This window comes from Euprymna scolopes, chromosome 32, assembly GCF_053919585.1.
Source record: "Euprymna scolopes isolate OS-2025 chromosome 32, ASM5391958v1, whole genome shotgun sequence".
Taxonomy (NCBI): domain Eukaryota; kingdom Metazoa; phylum Mollusca; class Cephalopoda; order Sepiida; family Sepiolidae; genus Euprymna; species Euprymna scolopes.
In genome coordinates, this window is record NC_136513.1 from 92,313,862 (window position 1) to 92,334,054 (window position 20,193).

At 32.9% G+C, this 20,193-nt stretch overlaps 1 protein-coding gene across 4 annotated transcripts in view; it reads right to left on the reverse strand.

The window, feature by feature from the left end:
* Positions 1–20,193, reverse strand: part of LOC145256497 (uncharacterized) — a 108,137-nt gene that overhangs the window by 14,081 nt on the left and 73,863 nt on the right. For all 4 annotated transcript variants that reach the window (XM_080115451.1, XM_080115450.1, XM_080115448.1 and 1 more), the window contains exons 10-12: positions 17,263–17,395; positions 13,528–13,597; positions 8,944–9,128 (exon numbers count right to left, since the gene is read on the reverse strand). In XM_080115451.1, coding sequence (XP_079971577.1) covers positions 8,944–9,128; positions 13,528–13,597; positions 17,263–17,395 — 388 coding nt within the window. The remainder of the gene's footprint in view (positions 1–8,943; positions 9,129–13,527; positions 13,598–17,262; positions 17,396–20,193) is intronic.

Genomic DNA, 20,193 nt, shown 5'->3' on the forward strand with positions numbered 1-20,193 from the left:
GAATTGGGAAAAATATTGGAATCGTCCCATCACTACTTATAATGGTACATCAGCATCAAGAAATAAAACTTAGAAACGATGAAAATTTTTGTTTTTTTATACCAAAGTGATACAATACTTCATCATCAGCATCATCATCATCATCGTACGAATCAAAAGATTCTATTGTTGGCATTGGTTTCCCCAATATTTTTCTAGTCACAATTCTTTCTAGAAAGACATTGGGTACTTACAGGAGTGAGCACAAGAAGGTTGCCAACATCCTAATGTTATATTGTCGTCTATATAATTTTTAGATTGTCGTCTATATAATTTTTAGATTGTCGTCTACATAATTCTTAGATTGTCGTCTACATAATTTTTAGATGGTCTTTCACAAAATGCATACGAAAGAATATACAATCTGATGATCGTGTTTTTTTTTGTTTTTTTTAAATCAAACAACAACTTGTTAAATCAACAAAGTTTTATTTATTTTACAGGTGATAATCTAACAAGTGAGAGAGTTTGGGTCAGTATAAGAGATAGTACATGGTTGGTCGGTCAGACAAAGGCAGAAGTGTGTCACTAGCCTCTCTCTCTTCTCTCTATCATTACCTTTGTTTTGACTAATATTCATATTTAAAATTCCTGTTTTATTGTATTATGCATTTTGCATTTTTAGCAATTCCAATCCAGGGTTAAATATTTCTTTCATTGTTTCATGATCTCAATTCTTTGATTGAAATATAATGTTGATGTCATTACTAGCAATCCGATTTACAACTGCTTTTGCTCCGATATTTTCCGGCATTGTCTGCCACCTATGCAACACTAATTGATAGTGATTTTTGTAGAACAAACTGGATTCGAATTTGGGAACACCCAACCCGTCAGTTTAAATTTTAAATCTGTAGTAGGAGACTTCCCTAATGAGTGACCATTTCATTTTAGCCGGAGCAGAACACGGATCCGAGTGTTGGTGGTGAAAGAACAGAAATGCCTTTTAAAGTTTTTTCTTCCATACATTTTATCCAATACAAAAAGAAATATCCATTTTATCTGGACTTTGGAACCTTTTTAATCAAACCTTTTGAAGATTTCCAATTTTGAAAAGATGCACCTGAATAAGGTTAGAGGTCACATCTGCCAAAAAAAAAAAAAAAACAAACAAACAAAAAAAAACACAGATACGAATGATAGTTCAATTAACATAAGTTATTTTTAAATAAATGAATTCAAATCGAAGCCATATTTATATTTAATGAAGTTTAATCACAACTAATTAATTCTCTCCAGAGAATTAATTAGTTGTGCTGAAATTTGAATTTTTAGTAGAAAAAAATGAACAAACAACTTATTTAAGTAAAAAAAAAAATAGTATTTTATTTATTCATCCTGGCTTCTGAAAAACATAAAAATCAATTGACTGATTTGGCATGTGACTGATCGCTACATATGAAGAAATCCCACAAACTACTTTCTTGCTTCTCCCTGACGGCAACCAAAAAAGGAGGGAGAGAGACAGTGAGGAAGAAAACGCTCAACAAAAAGAGCAAAACAAGAATACATAGCAAAAAAGAAAGAGAAAAAGATCAAAAGTCACTAGTTGAATTCTATCAAAAAGTCTCTGGCATTAGCTATCAGGTTTTGACAGTTTGTCCTTTCGATGAACTCAGAAGCATTCGATATTGTAAACAACTTTCAATTTAGAAAATTGATTAAAACGATGCTTTAATGGAACGAAATAAATCTCTCTTGATGAGCCTACATCAGTAGGACACCAGACTTTTTATGATAATCACAAGATATTTACCTCCCTCTGAGGGCAAAGTCGAGCACAGAGTTAGCTTTTAATGTGGAGAAATCCAGCTTCAAACAAAGGAGCACCCTGAATTGTGCTATAATAATGAGTCATCATTTATAAAGACCCAAAGGCAACTCGAGGATAAGGATCAATGAGATTGCTAATTGAATACAAAACAATACGATTTGATAATTTGAAGTGATAGGTAAAAAAGGGAAGGATTTGATTATTTAAGCCAAGGGCATAAGAAGTATTTGTTGGCATTAAACTTGAAGACGATTATGTTGTAGTTAACAAGGAAGCTCATGGCATTGTGTTTTTGGAAAGAAACTTGGTTATAGTCAGTTAAAGTACTTCCTAACTTCTGTAGTAATTAGTCTTTTTAAATAGTCATCTGCAAGAATTTCTGTGACAGTGGAGAATCAGAGCCAACTATTAAGGGAATATTATGTATTGGATACGTTTTTTTATTTTCTTTTATGATGTTTGAAATTTTTTTATTTTGATTTCAATAATTTTATTCGTTATTTTGATTTCAATAATTTAATTTTTTATTTTGATTTCAATAATTTTATTCGTTATTTTGATTTCAATGATTTTATTCGTTATTTTGATTTCAATAATTTAATTTTTTATTTTGATTTTAATAATTTAATTTGTTATTTTGATTTCAATAATTTTATTTGTTATTTTGATTTCAATAATTTCATTTGTTATTTTGATTTTAATAATTTTATTAGTTATTTTGATTTCAATAATTTAATTTTTTATTTTGATTTTAATAATTTCATTTGTTATTTTGATTTTAATAATTTCATTTGTTATTTTGATTTCAATAATTTCATTTGTTATTTTGATTTCAATAATTTTATTTGTTATTTTGATTTTAATAATTTCATTTGTTATTTTGATTTCAATAATTTCATTTGTTATTATAATTTCAATAATTTCATTTGTTATTTTGATTTCAATAATTTCATGTGTCATTTTGATTTCAATAATTTTATTTGTTATTTTGATTTCAATAATTTCATTTGTTATTTTGATTTTAATAATTTAATTTGTTATTTTGATTTCAATAATTTCATTTGTTATTTTGATTTCAATAATTTAATTTTTCTAGTTTAATAAACATATATTTATTAGATAAATTCAAATAGAAAACTTTTATTTTTATAAATAAAAAAAACCCAAAAAACTTTTACTTTTATAATTTCATAAACATATATTTCTAATAAAATTTCAAAAATAAAACCTTTTCATTTTTAATTTTGTTATTAAAAGGTGCAAAGACTAATTGTGTTTGAAATTTTGTTTATTTTGATTTCAGTAATTTTATTTTTATACTTTCTTATATAAATTCAAATAATACAAATTTTATTTTTAAAATAAAACACTTTCATTTTTATAATTTCATAAACATATTTCTTATAAAATTTCCAATAAAATAAAAAGTTTTATTTTTAATTTTGTTATTAAAAGGTGCAAAGACTAATTGTGTTATTTTTATCTTTTTCTAATTTTTGTTAATTTTTATTTTATACTTTTCAATAATGTCCATTTTCTTGTATTTCATTTCAATAAATCGTTTTACAATCGAAATACTGAATAACAATTAAAGTGAAGCAACTGATTTGCCTTGTCAATGCCTCCGGTAGCACTATGCTGGAAGTTAGGAAGTACGTTAGCTGACTATAATCAGAAACTCTTTTTCAACTCTAATAGCTTCTTCCCTTGAACAGCTAGATTTTGGAATTCCCTTCCTGCTACCTGCTTCCCTTACTGTACTGATATGCAGAAGTTTAAATGTAATGTAAACCAACATCTTGTTAATCTTTCTTAGGCATGGTCCCAAATAGTAACCCATTACGTCCAAGCGGCGATATGCCTTGTTAGGGGTGAATGCGAATAAAAAAAAAAAATCTCTGTTAATGGAAGTTCCATTTGATGTTAGAGAGAGAGAGAGAGAGAGAGAGAGAGAGAGAGAGAGAGAGAGAGAGAGAGAGAAAGAGAGAGAAGATATCGTTATGATAACTAGTTGAGTTCTTGCTGTGAATGTCTTATAAGTAGGAACAAGAGATTGGAGCTCAGCCGAGTACCTTCCATGAAAATAACAATAAAGTAGAGAAAAATTAGCAATATCTCTTCTGTGAGAAATGGGCTGGAGAGAAGAAAAAAAAAATCATTCTCCCACTAGATTTCTAAGTCGATTTTGTACTTTGTCGAGGCAATAGAGAGTGTGCTGAGTGGCATCTCCTCAGATGTGACACATGGAAGTAGAAAAGAAAATTCTTTGTACCTGTGGTAGGAAGACAAGTTTTTGATGTTTCTTTTCATGCATTGTATGATCTTAGTTTTGTAAATTGCTAGCAGGGAAACCTGGCGTTGCCCGGTCACAAAATATTACATTTCTGGATATTTCAAATGAGGATTGGTTATTCGTATTATTTGGATTCTTTGAACTATGCTTCTCATCGTGAGTATCATTTTCACAATGTTTCAGTTCGATGTAATTTTGGACCTTTTTTTGCAAAGGTGACATTCTCCTGAAGGTTGAAGGTTCAATTCTCAATGTGGGTGGCCGACAAAAAAAAAAAAAAAAAAATACAATTGCAAATTACTTAAAACCGCTAATCCAGTCATGGCTGATGGAACAAGAACATGCTACCCCCTGTGAAGTAAATAAAGGGTTCTGCTCAAAATTCCGTCCAAATTCCCAAGTTTGACGGAAACATTCTACCTGAAGAAGGTCGGAGGCTACATCAAAACTTGACACTCAGGACGAGGACAGTAGTCCAAAGTATCTTTTAATTTATGCAGATTTTGTATTTATTATTATAGAACCAATTCTCTATTGATTATTATATTGTACCAAATATATTTTAGTGATTTCTAAAGTACAATAAAATATATGACTTGGGTGCCATCAGCTAGAATCAAAACCAAAATATTTAGCTCTCCAGTGTTAAATCCATACACATATAAAATCTTAAGAAAAATAATATTGTTAAAATGTATATTTATGTATGTGTAGAAGTAATACGTTCAATCGACTTATGCCTGGCAAATTCTCATATTTTCGATTTTACCCCTTTAACAGCTATTTTTGTTGGTTAAAAACCAAACCGAATTTGTTCCACACGTCTAAATCTTCTATATATCAAGTTTCAAGTCTTTAAACCAAAAATTGATTGATAGAGACCCCATTCTGTACATATATATATATATATGAGCAAATAGTTAATAAAACACGTTAAAAACACTTTGAAAAAGAGTTAAAAACATATTTAATCTGAAAAAGAAAACACTTGATAAGTGGATAGTCCTTAATCCGCGGAGTTTCTCATCAGAGGGCAGGAATTAGCAAAATGCAGGATCGGATTTTGCATACAAAAGTATTTGATGAAACTGCAAGTAAGGCAAAGATCTTACTTGATGACAAAAAGTGAAGCAGAGAGAACATGGTGAATAAAAAGGTGATTTCACGTGAATGGATAGTCTGGTGAAAGTTAAACAATCCGATGATGGTAAAATCCAAAAATATAACTCCAAGAAAGTTAATTGAATTTCCATTCGCACAAGTAAAATCCAAGGAAATCACGTAATTGGAAGATGGTCCAAAATAATCCAAAAGGCCGAACTCCGTGGAATAATTCACAAATATGTACAAGGAAAAGGGGAAAAAATTCCAATAATATTAATGAAAGAAAAATAACATATGCGTTTAACACGGCTGCCGATATATATATATATATATATATATATAAAGAGAGAGAGAGAGAGAGAGAGAGAGAGAGAGAGAGAGAGAGAGATGTGGAAGTTTTAAGAATTGGTATTGCCATTTTAGTTGCTTCCATGTTTGTTCACATTACATTTAAACTTCTGCATGTTAGTACAGTCAGGGAAACATGGAGAAGTAGGAGGATTCCAAAAGCAGTTTGAGAAAAACAGCTATAAGAATAGAAATGTTTCTGGAATCTGCAGACTTCTACAGTGAAGGGGTGCAATTTTGCTGCTTGTCGGGTTGGTTGAGCTGGCACAAGTATAGCAAGCTTATTGGAGCACATTTCATTGGAGTACTTGTAAAACAGACACAGGGATGCAACATTGTGGTGATGGGACAGGGACTGGAGCTTGCTAGACAGTATGGGATCTTTTAGATTAGAGGTTCTTTTTTAGGGACCCTGTCAGAGAGGGAAGTTAGTCCAGACATGGCAACAATCCTCTATGCATGGACGAATGGTAGTTTTGAAGAGTATCGGATACTGACATTTTGCTACTTTAGGCAACGTTCAATCCTCTCCGATATTAGAATCTCTACTATTGTTTAATAGTAGGAACTTTGTGTGTGCGTTTATTCTCTATAGACTCCGAAATGGTTGAGCAGGTTTTATGAAATTTCACACAAATGCACTTTATGTATCCGGCAGTGTTCTTAAATAGGCTTTGTATTGGAATATCTTCGAAAGAAGGAACAAGCAATTTTGATCAAAGTTAATACCTTACACAGCCTAACATCACAAGTGCATTTTTTTTTTTTACAAAGGAGTCACCACTTATCAAGGCCCAGAGGTCACTCGAGGATAAGGGTTAATAAGTGTACAGTAGTCAATGGGACAATATTGTAGTAATCGTTAGTAGTGAAAATTGGTAAATTGGATTACTTAATGAGATGGCTTATCAAGAACTTGTTTATGTTGGACTTGAAGATGACCATATTCCACAGGCATGCAGTTCTAAGAAAGAAGCTTTGTTCATGGAATCTACGTTTAGGTTTAGGCACAGATAAAGAGTGGGGGAAAATTATTGATAGTGGTTTCAGCTAGACGAGTGTTTTTTATGAAAATTTGGTGAGAGGGGACCATAGATTAGAGTTCAGACGAGCACTTGTCATGAAAATAACGATAAAGCAGAAACAGGCTTGCAACGTCTCTTCTGTGATTGCAGGGAAGAGAAAAGGGCATCCTCCACTAGGCTACAAAGTTTATTTTGAACTCTATCAAGGCAGGATAAGACCTTTCTAGCAGCTCCTACCCAGATGTGGCAACAGTACTCCATCCTTACCTGGCTCTTATATGTAGAGAATTGCATCAGCAGTGAGATATCTACTGGAGCGGTAGAAGGATCCCAGCATTTTTCCAGCAAGTTTGACATACATATTCTATTTAAGATCAGGAGTAAAGATCAGACCAAGAAATTTATCAAAATATGAATCCTCTCCAAGATGAGAGCCATTCATTTCAATTGATGCCAGACAGGGATCAGAGAATAAATAATGTAAAGATAGAAGCTTGGTCTTAGATGCATTAAAAGTAACCAGCCACCTCTTTTCCCATTGTACCACGTGCTCAAGATCAGGAGAGAGAATCAGAGAGAACTTGGTCGTTTACATCCTTCGATGTGTTGCTATAGATGGTAGTGTCATCAGCATAAATGTCTACAAATGATCTTAGGATGTGATTTGGGAGATCATTGACGTAGATCAGGAAGAGAGTTAGGCCCAGGATGGACCCCTGAAGGACTCCAACATTAATACTGTGAGCTTCTGATTTCTGCCCATCAACCATTACTCTTATAGATAGAAATGATTTAATAATTGAAAAGACATTTCCAGCTATACCATAGCCCATAGCTGGAGATCTTGTGGAGTAGACCTTTATGCCATAACCTATCAAAGACCTTTGATATGTCAAGAGCAATTGCCCAAGAAAGGAAGCTTCCGTCGAGAGATTCGCTAATCCTATGAGATATAACTGTTAGCACATTTGCTGTAGATCCAGCAGAATGAAAACCATGTTGCATATTACTAAGAAGGTTATTTTTGCTGAGGTGAAGTTTTATTATCACACAAGCTCTCAGTGTAAACACCCGTTTAATGAGACACTTATTTTATTTTAAAACAATAATCATCAGATTTGAAGGTTTCTCAAGCTCGGGATAAAGATTTGAACCTGTCCTTGATTTTAACTTCAGTAATAATTTGTTTGCATTGAAGAGTAACTTCATCTTAGAAGATTTTTCAATATTACTCATTCTACATACGTCAGACAATACATTTAGTTGAGTCTGGGTAGATACCCGCATCATTTGATTTGTCAATTTTTTCAGCTTCGTTATTTCCATGGGAAGTGTTCGTCTGAGCTCCAATCTCTGCTCCCCCTCCCAATCTTTCACGAAAAACACCCGTCTAGCTGAAACCACTGTCAATAATTTTCCCCACTCTCTATCTGTGCCTAAATCAAAACGTAGATTCCATGAACAAAGCTTCTTTCTTAGAAGTGCACGCCTGTTGAACTCTGTTCCGTTTGCCTGTTTCCCACCTGACTACAACTTGGATGTCTTCAAGCCCAACATAAACAAATTCCTGATGAACCACCCCCTTAAGTAAGACACTTTATCAAATCTCCAATACTAACGATTACTACAATACTATCCCATTGATTACTGTACTGTACATGCAATAACCCTTATCCCCGAGTGGCTTCCAGGCCTTGATAAGTGGTGACCTCCATGTAAAAAGAAAAAGCTCTATCTTCTCATCTTGACTCAATTCATCATTTTTCCTTAATGATTTTCCTTTCTTTTGTGGGATATATCAGGTTAACAATAAAATTCCTGTGGTTTTTAACTTTGAAATTCAGATGAACATATCTCAGCTCAAACAAAAATTCATTGATAGAAATAAGCACCGTCAGAATCAACACATTTTTGCCGATGTATTTATGTGAGTAACATAAAAGTCTTGCGTTCTGGTACCGATGAAGACGCTGAGGATGTTTTTGATATCACTTGGGTTTTTGAAGCATTTTTTACGCAGAAAGTTGTCGAGATGCTTGAAACCTAATTCATTCAATTTCTGCTGGGTCAGTTTAGCAACGTGCAGTTGGGCATTATCTTGGAGGAGAATTGGGTCTTTTCTGTTGACTAATGCTGGGTGTTGTTAAAGTTTCTGATGCATTTCATCCATTTATCGACAGTACTTCTTCGCTCTAATTGTTTAACCTGCATTCAAAAAAATAATGGATGAGATTTGTCGCAGACCACCAAACAGTCAGCATGACCTTCTTTTGGTGCAACCCCAGCTTCAGAAAGTGTCGATTGACGGATTTTTATTAACAGAAATTAACATTAACATCCATTTAGAACAATTCACTTACTGCTGGAACGCTGAGCTAAGTGTTTGCTGGACGGTTTTGTCCGTTCTGGTATGGTGGACGGAATGGAAGCATCGCTCAGCGATCCTCTGTCGTCTTGTCTCGTGCAACACGGATGAGCGTAATTCTCAGGAGACAATCCGTAAGGATGTTTCGCACAGGACATTCGAGTCGGGATCTGTTTCTCCCTGAAAAGAAAAAAAAAGTACATAAAGTCGACATTTCTGTGTCTACTTCCCGACTGACTACAACATGGTCGTTTTCAAATCAAAGGTGGATAAACTGTGCATATCACTGCATAGAAACAAGTGGTAAAACATTCGCAACAAATACTTGCCTTGCTACAACAACTGCCAACAACTCCCCTCACTCTTTATCCATGCCGAAAACTAAACAAAAATTCCATGAGCAGAGTTTCTTTCCTAGAAGTATCCGTCTGTGGAATGTGATAAGATGGGTCTGCTTCTTGACTGACTATAACACGGCCATTTTCACATCTACTGTGAATAAGTTCCTGTGGAGTCGCCCAGTTAAATAATCGAGCCTTACTCAAGTTCCAACATTACAGATCTTGTTGCCTCACCGTCTACCTTACACTTATCCCTTATACTAGAACTAGCCTGGGTGCCTGGCGTTGCCCGGGTAGTTGGAGGTGTGCGTTGAGCAAAAAAAAAAAGTGGTAGTAGGCAGGCAGGCTTGAACCCGTACCGCTAAGGAGGAAAAGAATGTGAAAAAAAAAAGTGACACCTTTGCTGTTACGTCCATCGCCAAACCAGAAGTGACAATTTAAGGCTAGTCAATCGAAAAGAGGGGATAACTTTTGAAAATATCGACGAAAAAGCGACCCCTTCCTGTAGAAAAGTGCCCAGTTGAGGGTGAAGGAATTAATGTTTTGGGTCAATTTTTCGATATTTGTTGTCCTCGATATCGAGCTTCAAAATGATACTAATCTCATGAAGATCCGTCGCCTCTGTCAAAAGTTTTAGACAAACATGATGATTGCAACGTCTTGTCAGACGAGTGCCACTGCCTCAGACATTTAAAATTCATGAGCCCAAATGCCTGAGGGAGTATCTATACAAATATGATGTTACAGAGTCTTAGCTTTGTACGACAGCTAAGTCTCTCTCTCGGTTCAAAATGTTGAGATCCAGCAACAAGCAAGAGCAAGATAGCCAGCAACAAATTAAACTGCAGACCAGCTTAATGCGGGTAATGGTCTTCCGCTTTATGGTTTTTTAAATCAGAGATTTGCTTCTCCTAGAAAGGTTGCCTTCACCACGGCTTACGGGAGCCCTCTCCACCCCAATACACATATACACACACGCACAAATATACACCGTGCTAGTTGGCCGTTGACCCGAAAAAGAGTTCATTCGCCCTTTGGAAGGTATTGTTTTTTATCCTTCAGGGAGACTAGCCGCCCTCCTCACCAAACAAGTGTGGTGGGGGAACCAGTTTAGTCGCCAGTGACAAACATACATACAAACATACATACATACATGCATTTAAACAGACAGGTGAGATTTATATTATAGATGACCTCTGTCCTTTAATAAGTGATGGCCATCCTAGTAAAAAATAAAAAAATAAAAATGCAGCTTTTCACATCAAGTGATGAGGGTGAGGATGATATATGATTGAGGTAACGTGGGTTGGCGCTAGTCAAAAGTTAGCTTCAATCTATGATCTCCCCAACAGATTTTCATAGCAAGCACTCAACTTTCTACAACCACTATCAACAATTTCCACACCTCTCTATCAGTGCCTAAATCTAAATACAAATTACATGAACAAAGCTTCTTTCCTAGAAGTGCTCACTTGTGGAGCTCTGTTCCATTAGCCTGCTTTCAAGCTTACTACAACATAGTCATGTTCAAGTCTAATGTAAACAAGTTCTTGTAGAGCCGTCCCCTTAATTTCCATCACTACCAATCACTATGCTGCTGTCTCAATGACTACCTTACACTCATTAACCCCTATCCTCTAGTGGCCTTTGGGTCTTGATAAATGGTGACTTCCTCATAAAAAATGTTGCCTTTGTAAGTCCCCCCTTGCTTCAGGTTTCTTCGACTGTACACACCTGTAGAAAATTAAATGTAATGTGAACAAATATCTCGATTCCTCCCTTAGAATGCTCTTGTAAATCTGTCCCCTAATTCATAGTAGTTTATGCTACAATGTTCTTGCACATTGTATCCCTCGTTAGCGACCATTGATCATCACTGAAATTTGGGTGACAATAAGCCTCCGCAAGGTCCCAATTATCTTCACACTTATCCAGTGGAGGTCTGGTTCGTGCTTTCTCTCCTCGGTCTTTCCATCCTCCTCGACCCTTTGGTGTGTCGTCAGTTGATACCGGCACTATAGTTTTTGAGGGGGCTGGGGAGTTAACTTATAACTACATAGTTTCCATTTAGTATTATGATTATTATTTCGGAGTAGTCTCAAATTTTGGATGTTTTTAATTGGATCTTTTTCCTGGAACATCAGATCAATTCCTTTGATTTTAGGCATTCCAGCTGTACCTTTACATTTTTGCTGCGTTAAAGTCAAAGGAATTGACCTGATGTTCAAGAAAAAAAAAAAGCAATCCAACTAAAAGCATCCAAAAGTTGAGACTACTCTGAAATAATAATAACTTGCCTGAGTGCCCGGCATTGCCCGGGTATTTCTAGGTGTGTGTTGAGCAAAACAAAAAAAAGTTGTAATAGGTAGGCAGATTTGAACCTGTGACGCGAAGGTTGAAAGGAAAGTGGAAGTACGTATAAAGGTGTTGGTTGAACAAAAAAAAAAAAAAAGGAAAATTGTGAGCAAAAAAAAAAAAAAAGTGGTAGTAGGCATGCAAGCTTGAACCTATACCGCAAAGACAGAAAAGAAAGTGAAAAAAAAAAAAAATGACACGTTAGCTGTTGCGCCCATCGCCAAACCGGAAGTGACATAGGTTTAAATTAGTGTTAGACAATCGAAAAGAGGCAATGACTTTTGAAAATATCGGCATAGAAAAGTGCCCAGTTGAGGGTTAAGGAATTAATATTTTGGGGCCAATTTTTTGATATTTGTTGAGCTTCAAAATGATACCAATCTCGTGAAAATCCTTCATGGATGGGGGTTAGGCCGGGGTTTGGTAGATGGGTTATTATAAAGGGGTACTTATCTGCAGATAAACCAAATAAAATGGCCAGTGTTGATTTTTATAAAAGTCTGTAAATGCGAACATGTCACCATATACCAGTTTCTCTTCTGTTTCGTTGGTGCGGTTTTCACCAACATGAGAATTTCACGCGCTGTGTATCGTTTTTATATCGTCTCTTATGAGTAACATTTTTATATGAACATTTCTTGTAGTTTCTCTTTTAGGCAACTTGAAATTTAATTTTCTCGTCCAGTTTAAGACATGTGGTATCTGTCCGTTTCTCTTTAATCACCTTTGTGTGAATTGTTGTGGCATTTATTTCCCCGGTTGGACGATGGACATTCTCCATCCTGGCATCGGAATGACGGAGCAATAAATTTTGCATCTCGTCTTGTGGCTACTTCACACCAAAATGAAGGCGGTTTTTTTTTTTTTTGATTTCTCCCGCTAAGATATTTTCTTCCTCTTTTTTTCTGAGTTTTTTCTCGCACGTGATGCTTTACAGAGGAAAAAATGGGGGTCAGCAAAAGAAAGGCGAATAGCAGTGAAAGGGGGGAAGATCTCACTGCTGACGATGTTGAGCGTGAGGAAAGGAGAGTTGAATCTGGCTTTACGCTTGATATGGAGGAGGAGGGGGTTTGCTATTTGCATTGATATTGTTTTATTTAATTATTATTATTTTCTCTAGTTGTTCCCCGTCTCTCCCAAAATCATTACAGTAATCATGACCAAATTGTTTTTTTTTTCTCTATTTATTACCTTTAGCCAATAAGTTGCAAACCCTTTATAATATTTGCTAATATTTTCCTATGAGGAGATGAATAAACATCGAAAACTCATGGGTTAAGGAAATATATTTATTAAAACGTATTCTTTGTTTTGCATACAATAAAAATTCTAGATTTAAAATTAACCGTTTCAAATCATAAAATTTAAATTACTAAATTATGATTTATTATTATGATGTCATTTGGGCGGCCAGGATTCGATCCTGGCTTGAGGCAGTTGCCTTTCTAGCTGCACTGATGAGCTGTGATACAGCGAAACAGTACTGCATGTGGATGACTATAATGCTCCCTATCTTGAGTTGAGCATATTGGGAAGTGATAAACAAACTGCCATTAGCGTATTAAGCGTGTAAACAAATTGAGCGGAGGCATTTGGACAACGTGAAAACATTGTTAATTCATTACCCACACAGCAGTAGCCGTATAGCGTAATGGTGAGAAGCCTTGACTGTCATTTGGGAGGTCGGGTTTCGATCCTGGCTTGAAGCAGTTGCCTGTCTAGCCACACTGATGAGCTGCGAAACAGTGAAACAGTACTGTATGTGGATGACTCTCTCTCTCTCTCTCTCTCTATATATATATATATATATATATATATATATATATTACTTTCTCTGATTTTATTATTTAGTCTTGCATTCTAACAAAATTGATCAGTTTTACCTTTTTAGAAACATTGAATTCTTGTTCCATGCATGAGAAGGTGTCCGCACTTCGAGAGCAACTTTATTTCCTGTGAGAGAAACAGTATACAATCAATTTTCGTTTTTCATTTTTAACGAATAACACATAGAAAAAATAGCGATTATAGGTCATCATCATCATCATTGTCGTCATCATCATCGTCATCGTCATCACCATCGTCATTATCCTCATCGTCATCATCATAATCGTCATCATCATCGTCATCATCATCGTCATCATTATCGTCATCATCATCGTCATCATTATCGTCATCGTCTTCGTCATCATCATCATCGTCGTCATCGTCATCATCATCATCATAAGTTTAATTTTCATACGATCACAATGAATAAAAAACAAACGAATAAAAAACGATGGTGTAAGTTCAAAGAATTTGTGTCATTACTAACTTGCATAGCGTTACCGTTGTCAATGAAGGGAAGGATTTATCAGGCATGTGTACGCAGTGTGATGATGTATGCAAATGTATTTGGTCAGTAAGGATTGAGGACATGCGCTGCATGGAGAGAAATAATATGAGAATGATATTATGTCTTGAAGACAGGCTTGGATCTGATGAACCCTGAGGAAGTTTAAATTTGGAGAGTATAGGAAGATGTGAGCAAAACAGGAGACTTTGATAGTATGGTCACGTTGAAAGAATGGATGAGAGTTCTTGCGTTAGTAGATTTAGAACAGTTGAGGTTACAGGTTAAATTGAAGGAGGAAAAAAACAAGAAAAACATGCGAGGAAATGATAAGAGAAAAAAAGAGCTAAATAATAGTTGGCCAGAGATCGGTTAGTTTGAAAGTCAATTCCTAAGAAATGTGTTAGCATGTAAAGCAGATGTTAAACATGATGATGATGATAACAATGATGACGATGATGTTAATGATGATGATAACGATGATGTTAATGATGATGATGATGTTGTTAATAAGGATGATGATGATCATGATGATGTTGATGACGATGATGACGATGTTAATGATGATGACAATGATGATGATTATGATGATGATGGTGTTGATGATGATGATGATGATGATGATGTTAATGATGATGATGACGATGATGTTAATGATGATGTTGTTAATAATGATGTTGATGATGACGATGATGATGGTGACGGTGATGTTAATGATGATGACGACGATGATGATGGTGTTGTTGATGATGCTGATGTTGTTGTTAATGATGATGATGATATTGAAGATGTTGTTGCTGATGATGATGATTATGCTGCTGATGATGATGATGAGGAGGAGGATGGGAAGGAGGAGACACAAATAGAATTTGAATTTGTAGCAAAAATTATTTCTGTGAAAAATTGAAGATTCGATGCACTCAATTTTTTGTTCATTTGATAGTTGAAAACAAACAATGAAAAAAAAACTTGTTTCATTTTGCAGCCAACAACTCTGCACAAAGCCTTCGTAAACACAGGGTGACTAAACTTGAAGATAACCCAATTTTCAATAGTAATGATAGTAATATACACTTTAAAACTATTTGGTCAAATTGCATCAAATTTTGCATGAAATGCATGTGTGATGCCAGTTGTAATAAAATTAAATATTAAAATAAAAAAATAAATATTTAAATAAAAAAGCCCCAATAAACTTCCAATTTTTTTTTTATTTTCTTGTTCCAAAAATTTTTTATTCTGTTGTTCAAAAAGTTTTTATTTTATTTTGTTGTTTAAAAATATTTTTTATTTTGTTGTTTAAAATGTTTTTATTTTATTTTGTTGTTTAAAAATATTTTTTATTTTGTTGTTTAAAAAGTTTTTTATTTTATTTTGTTGTTTAAAAATATTTTTTATTTTGTTGTTTAAAAATATTTTTTATTTTATTTTGTTGTTTAAAAAGTTTTTTATTTTATTTTGTTGTTTAAAAAGTTTTTATTTTATTTTGTTGTTCAAAAAGTTTTTATTTTATTTTGTTGTTCAAAAAGTTGTTATTTTATTTTGTTGTTCAAAAAGTTTTTATTTTATTTTGTTGTTCAAAAAGTTTTTATTTTATTTTGTTGTTCAAAAAGTTTTTATTTTATTTTGTTGTTTAAACAGTTTTTATTTTATTTTGTTGTTTAAAATATTTTTTATTTTATTTTGTTGTTCAAAATATTTTTTATTTTATTTTGTTGTTCAAAAGTTTTTTATTTTATTTTGTTGTTCAAAAAGTTTTTTATTTTATTTTTTTTGTTCAAAAGTTTTTTATTTTATTTTGTTGTTCAAAAAGTTTTTATTTTATTTTGTTGTTCAAAAAGTTTTTTATTTTATTTTGTTGTTTAAAAATATTTTTTATTTTATTTTGTTGTTCAAAAAGTTTTTTATTTTATTTTGTTGTTCAAAAGTTTTTTTTATTTTATTTTGTTGTTCAAAAAGTTTTTTATTTAATTTTGTTGTTCAAAAAGTTTTTATTTTATTTTGTTGTTTAAAAATTTTTTTTATTCTGTTGTTCAAAAAGTTTTTTATTTTATTTTGTTGTTTAAAAATATTTATTTTGTTGTTTAAAAAGTGTTTATTTTATTTTGTTGTTTAAAAAGTTTTTTATTTTATTTTGTTGTTCAAAAAGTTTTTATTTCATTTTGTTGTTTAAAAATATTTTTTATTTTATTTTGTTGTTCAAAAGTTTTTATTTTATTTTGTTGTTCAAAAAGTTTTTATTTCATTTTGTTGTTTAAATATATTTTTTATTTTATTTTGTTGTTCAAAAGTTTTTATTTTATTTTGTTGTTTAAAAATATTTTTTATTTTATTTTGTTGTTCAAGTTTTTATTTTATTTTGTTGTTCAAGTTTTTATTTTATTTTGTTGTTCAAAAAGTTTTTATTTTATTTTGTTGTTCAAAAGGTTTTTTATTTTATTTTGTTGTTCAAAAGGTTTTTTATTTTATTTTGTTGTTCAAAAGTTTTTTTATTTTATTTTGTTGTTAAAAAGTTTTTTATTTTATTTTGTTGTTTAAAAATATTTTTTATTTTATTTTGTTGTTCAAAAAGTTTTTTTTATTTTATTTTGTTGTTCAAGTTTTTTTTATTTTATTTTGTTGTTCAAAAAGTTTTTATTTTATTTTGTTGTTCAAAAGTTTTTTTATTTTATTTTGTTGTTCAAAAAGTTTTTTATTTTATTTTGTTGTTTAAAAAGTTTTTTATTTTATTTTGTTGTTCAAAAAGTTTTTTATTTTATTTTGTTGTTTAAAAATATTTTTTATTTTATTTTGTTGTTCAAAAAGTTTTTTATTTATTTTGTTGTTCAAAAGTTTTTTATTTTATTTTGTTGTTAAAAAGTTTTTTATTTTATTTTGTTGTTTAAAAATATTTTTTATTTTATTTTGTTGTTCAAAAAGTTTTTTTTATTTTATTTTGTTGTTCAAGTTTTTTTATTTTATTTTGTTGTTCAAAAAGTTTTTATTTTATTTTGTTGTTCAAAAGTTTTTTTATTTTATTTTGTTGTTTAAAAAGTTTTTTATTTTATTTTGTTGTTCAAAAAGTTTTTTATTTTATTTTGTTGTTTAAAAATATTTTTTATTTTATTTTGTTGTTCAAAAAGTTTTTTATTTATTTTGTTGTTCAAAAGTTTTTTATTTTATTTTGTTGTTCAAAAAGTTTTTTATTTTATTTTGCTGTTTAAAAATATTTTTTATTTTATTTTGTTGTTCAAAAGTTTTTTGTTGTTGTTCAAAAAAAGCTTATTTTTCTAGAATTGTTACTTACTGCGAGAAGGTTTTGTTTCGATTGGGGAAGCAACCGTGGCTTGTTGCATTGTTCGGATATGGATGGGTGTTGTTGGACTTTGGGGGCAAAGACGTGGGTTGTACCGATGGGCTGCATTTGTCCAAGCAATCGCCTTCATGCAAAAAAAAAAAATAAAATAAAATAAATAAAACAAAAAATAAGTGAATGATAATGAAGAAAAATTTTGGAAATCTTAAACATAAAACAGGAAAAGTTAACGAATATTTTTGAAATAATAACATATCTATCTATCTATCTATCTATCTATCTCTCTCTCCCTATATATATATATATATATATATATATATTTATATATATATATTGAGAGAGAGAGAGAGAGAGAGAGAGAGAGAGAGAGAGAGAGAGAGAGAGCGATGTTTTATAACTCAGTTTGTTCCTTTATATTTCTCTCTCTCTCTCTCTCCATATATATATATATATATATATATATATATATACTCGTGGGCCGCCCGTCGTTGCCAGGTCGTATAATACACTTAAATAAGATATTCTAATTCATGCAGACTTTGCATCTGTTATTTTAGAGGCAATTCTCTATTGATTATTATATTGTACCCTATATATAGTAATGAGATCAAAAGTTAAAAAGAAAAATGACTTGGGTACCATCAGCTAAAATCGAAACCACAACTAGTGCTTCAACCGCATTCGTTACTGTTTGAGCTAAGTTCATACACATTCAAAAACTTTTTAAAATTGTTAAAGATATAAATGTACGTTTGTGCGTAGAAATAACTCATCTAGTCTAAGTCGGCAAGTTCCAATTATTTTTCGACCCATTAGTAGCTATTTTTACCAAAACCAAATCAAATTTGTTCAACAGATCCAAATCTCCCATATACCAAGGTTCAAATCTGTAGATGACCTCCAATCTGTAGTGCAATGGGGACAAAAATGGATGGTCACATTCAATGCTGCCAAGACTAAACTTGTTTCCTTCAATAATTACAAGAAACCTTCTCTACCACCAATAGCAATGGCCAATGACTCTTTATCTGAAAATACATCCTTTAAACTCCTTGGCCTAATGTTCACAGGAAACATGAATTGGAACAATTACATTGAGAGTATTGCCAGGACCACTGCGAAGAAGGTAGGTTCTTTCTACCGTGCTAGAAAGCTACTAATGCCCGAAAGTATCCTGTACCTCTATAAGGCCACCATTACTCCATGTATGGAGTACTGTTGTCATATTTGGGCTGGTGCATCTGCTACTAGTCTCTCGCTCCTAGACAAGATTCAAAAGAGAGTCGCCAATCTAATAGGTCCTGAACTGTTATCTAAATTTCAGCCTCTGTCCCATTGACGAAATGTTGCATCCCTCTGCCTGTTCTACAAGTATTTTAACGGTGCTTGCTCTGACGAACTGCAAGCACTTGTACCTCCCCGACATAAATACCCCCGACAAATCTGACAAGCAGCTAAATCCCACCCCTTCACAGTAGAGATCCCTAGATGTAAAAGAGCCTTCTACTCCAGTAGTTTCTTCCCCAGAACTGCTAGACTTTGGAATTCCCTTCCGGGTCCCTGTTTCCCTAAATGTACTGACATGCAGAAGTTAAGTGTAACGTGAACCGACATCTTGCTGCCCAACTCCCTACATAGTACCCCTATAGCTTTTGTCCCTGATAGTAGCCCCCTACATCAAAGTGGCAATGTGCCTTGTTTGGGGTGAAAATGTAATTAAAAAAAAAAAAAATAAATAACATGGTTAAAAATGAAATTAGTTATTATCGATCTATCTGTCTATCTATCTATTTATCTATCTATCCAGTGATATTGTTAAAATAGTTTATATTGGGAGTTATTGTTTAGAGAATAAAGCATAGCAATGGGTTTTAGCTGAAGATGTTTACATAAATTAGCTAGGTTAAATATAAACAAAATAACCTTGGGCAGGTATACGTGGAAAGGTCGCAAGTTGAGAGACGTGTGCTTTTTGGAATGATGACATAACGGAACTGAGGTCAAGAGGTCGAGAAGGTTAGAGAGAGGGAAGAGTTTGAGTTTGGTCACGGAAGTGAACAGACGTTGGTTGTTTTTGTTTTACGGCATATCAACCTTTTTCAGGTTATTTAATGCTGAATCTAGTTATTTTGAGGAACGATTTTTAATGGAGTATATTTGTTTTTTAAGTCGGATTCTATTTAACCCATAGTTAGGACCCTAACAGGTACTACCACTCCGGATCAGAGTGGACCTGGGAGCAATGGCAATTAAAAGGTGGCTCCACACTCCCCAAGGCCTGCAAGGTGGGCCTCACCATCGGATATAGTTTTAGGTCATATCCAGGACCAGGAACAAACGTGCTTCACGCCAGGAAGTGAGGTTGTGAAGAACAAGCATGTAGATATGAAATGCAGACATTTTGTGAAGACCATTTGAGACTGCTGGAATAGATTTATATTTAAAAAATATAAAGTGTTGTTCTGTGGTTTCACAAAAGAAGGAAGGACAGATGTCTCAATTGGTTATGACGTTGGTCATTTCATGTTTCATCACGGGGCTCAACAGTGAAGATAGAAGAAAAGGTATGAAGCATATATTATTCTTTTTATAAAATAATGATACCTTTATGTAAATATGAACTGTAATATATATCCGTGTGATAACTCTCTGATACAACATGACTCAGTTTATACGTCAATATCATATCCCATGGCTAAACAACAATACATACCATTGCCATTATAAGAACAATATCACTCACCCACTATGTAACATAATTGTTTTGGTGCCCCTCCCCATTATACGATAGTCCTCTTACTATAAAGACCAGGAGATTATGCTTCTCGGCGTTATGCACACATGACTGTCAGACTGATATATTGTTGAATAGGTGACAGGCAATGCCGAAAATATCGGATGTAGATACACACACACGCAATG